General features: G+C 74.8%; 1 protein-coding gene across 1 annotated transcript in view; it reads right to left on the reverse strand.

The window, feature by feature from the left end:
* Positions 1-784, reverse strand: part of AURANDRAFT_67579 (hypothetical protein) — a gene marked incomplete at both ends in the record, with an annotated part of 26,509 nt that extends 25,725 nt beyond the window's left edge. The window contains one exon of the mRNA XM_009043040.1: positions 5-784. Coding sequence (XP_009041288.1) covers positions 5-784 — 780 coding nt within the window. The remainder of the gene's footprint in view (positions 1-4) is intronic.
* Between the last annotated feature and the right edge of the window lie 229 nt (positions 785-1,013).

Raw genomic sequence — 1,013 nt, forward strand, 5'->3', positions numbered from 1 at the left:
CGACGAGCTGGGCCATGAAGGCCTCGTGGCCGACGAAGAAGAGGGCGAGGGGCGGCGACGCGTAGAGCGCCCCGGCGGCGCCCGCGACGCCGAAGAGGAGCTCGACGAACGCCTTGGGCGCCGCGTCGACGACCAACAGGCGAGACGCCGTCGCGAGCTCGAGGCCCTTCTCCGGCGCCGCGAGCTCGGCGACCTCGTCGCCCGCCGCCGCGTCGACCTTGGACGCCGCGAGCCAGCGCGCGCGGCCCCGGGCCTCGAGCGCGCCGCCGAGCCGCGCGCCGAGCAACCCCTTGGCCGCCTCCGCGACCAGGTGCACGGCCTTGACGCCGAAGACGGCGCCGAGCTGCGCGAGGAGCCGGTCGAGGGGCAGCTGGCCCGGGAGCGACATGAGCTGCTGCACCTGGCCCGTGAGCGCGACGCGCTCCACGGCCGCCGCGACGAGCGTCGCCACCAGTAGGCCCAGAAACGACGCCCAGTGGTCCAGCGCGTCGCCGAGCGCGTCCCACCAGGCCCGGTTCCGCGCCGCGAGCGCCGCGGCCTGGACCTCGCCCGGCGACGGCTCCGGGGCCGGGGGCGCCGCCGCCTCGCAGCGCGCGGGCGGCAACGCACCGGGCGCCCAGCAGGCGGCGCCGAGGCCGCACGCGGCGCCGAGGCCCAGGCCCGCGCAGCGGTGCGCGACGGCGTTGCGCGCGGCGACCGAGGGCAGCGCCGTCGTGCGAGGCCGCCGCGCGAGGCTCCGGCCCGCGGCGAGGCGCGCGCCGGCTCGACCGCTTCGGGCCAGCATGTTGCCGCACAGTCGTACGGCGAGTCGGCCGCGGCACTGCTGGATGGTTGAGGCCTTCAGCGAAGCCCTGATGTCATGTAACTTGAACCCTTTCAGTAGACTTGTCTGAGCAGTCTGGGCTGCATCTCTTGGGTAGCTGCACCACCATGGCCGACGGGGCGGTTCACGATACGAGGGATGGTTCCGTATCCGCTAATCAATGGCTCACGACGACGGAGAGCTCGTCTAG

Source organism: Aureococcus anophagefferens (assembly GCF_000186865.1).
Source record: "Aureococcus anophagefferens unplaced genomic scaffold AURANscaffold_41, whole genome shotgun sequence".
Lineage (NCBI taxonomy): Eukaryota > Pelagophyceae > Pelagomonadales > Pelagomonadaceae > Aureococcus > Aureococcus anophagefferens.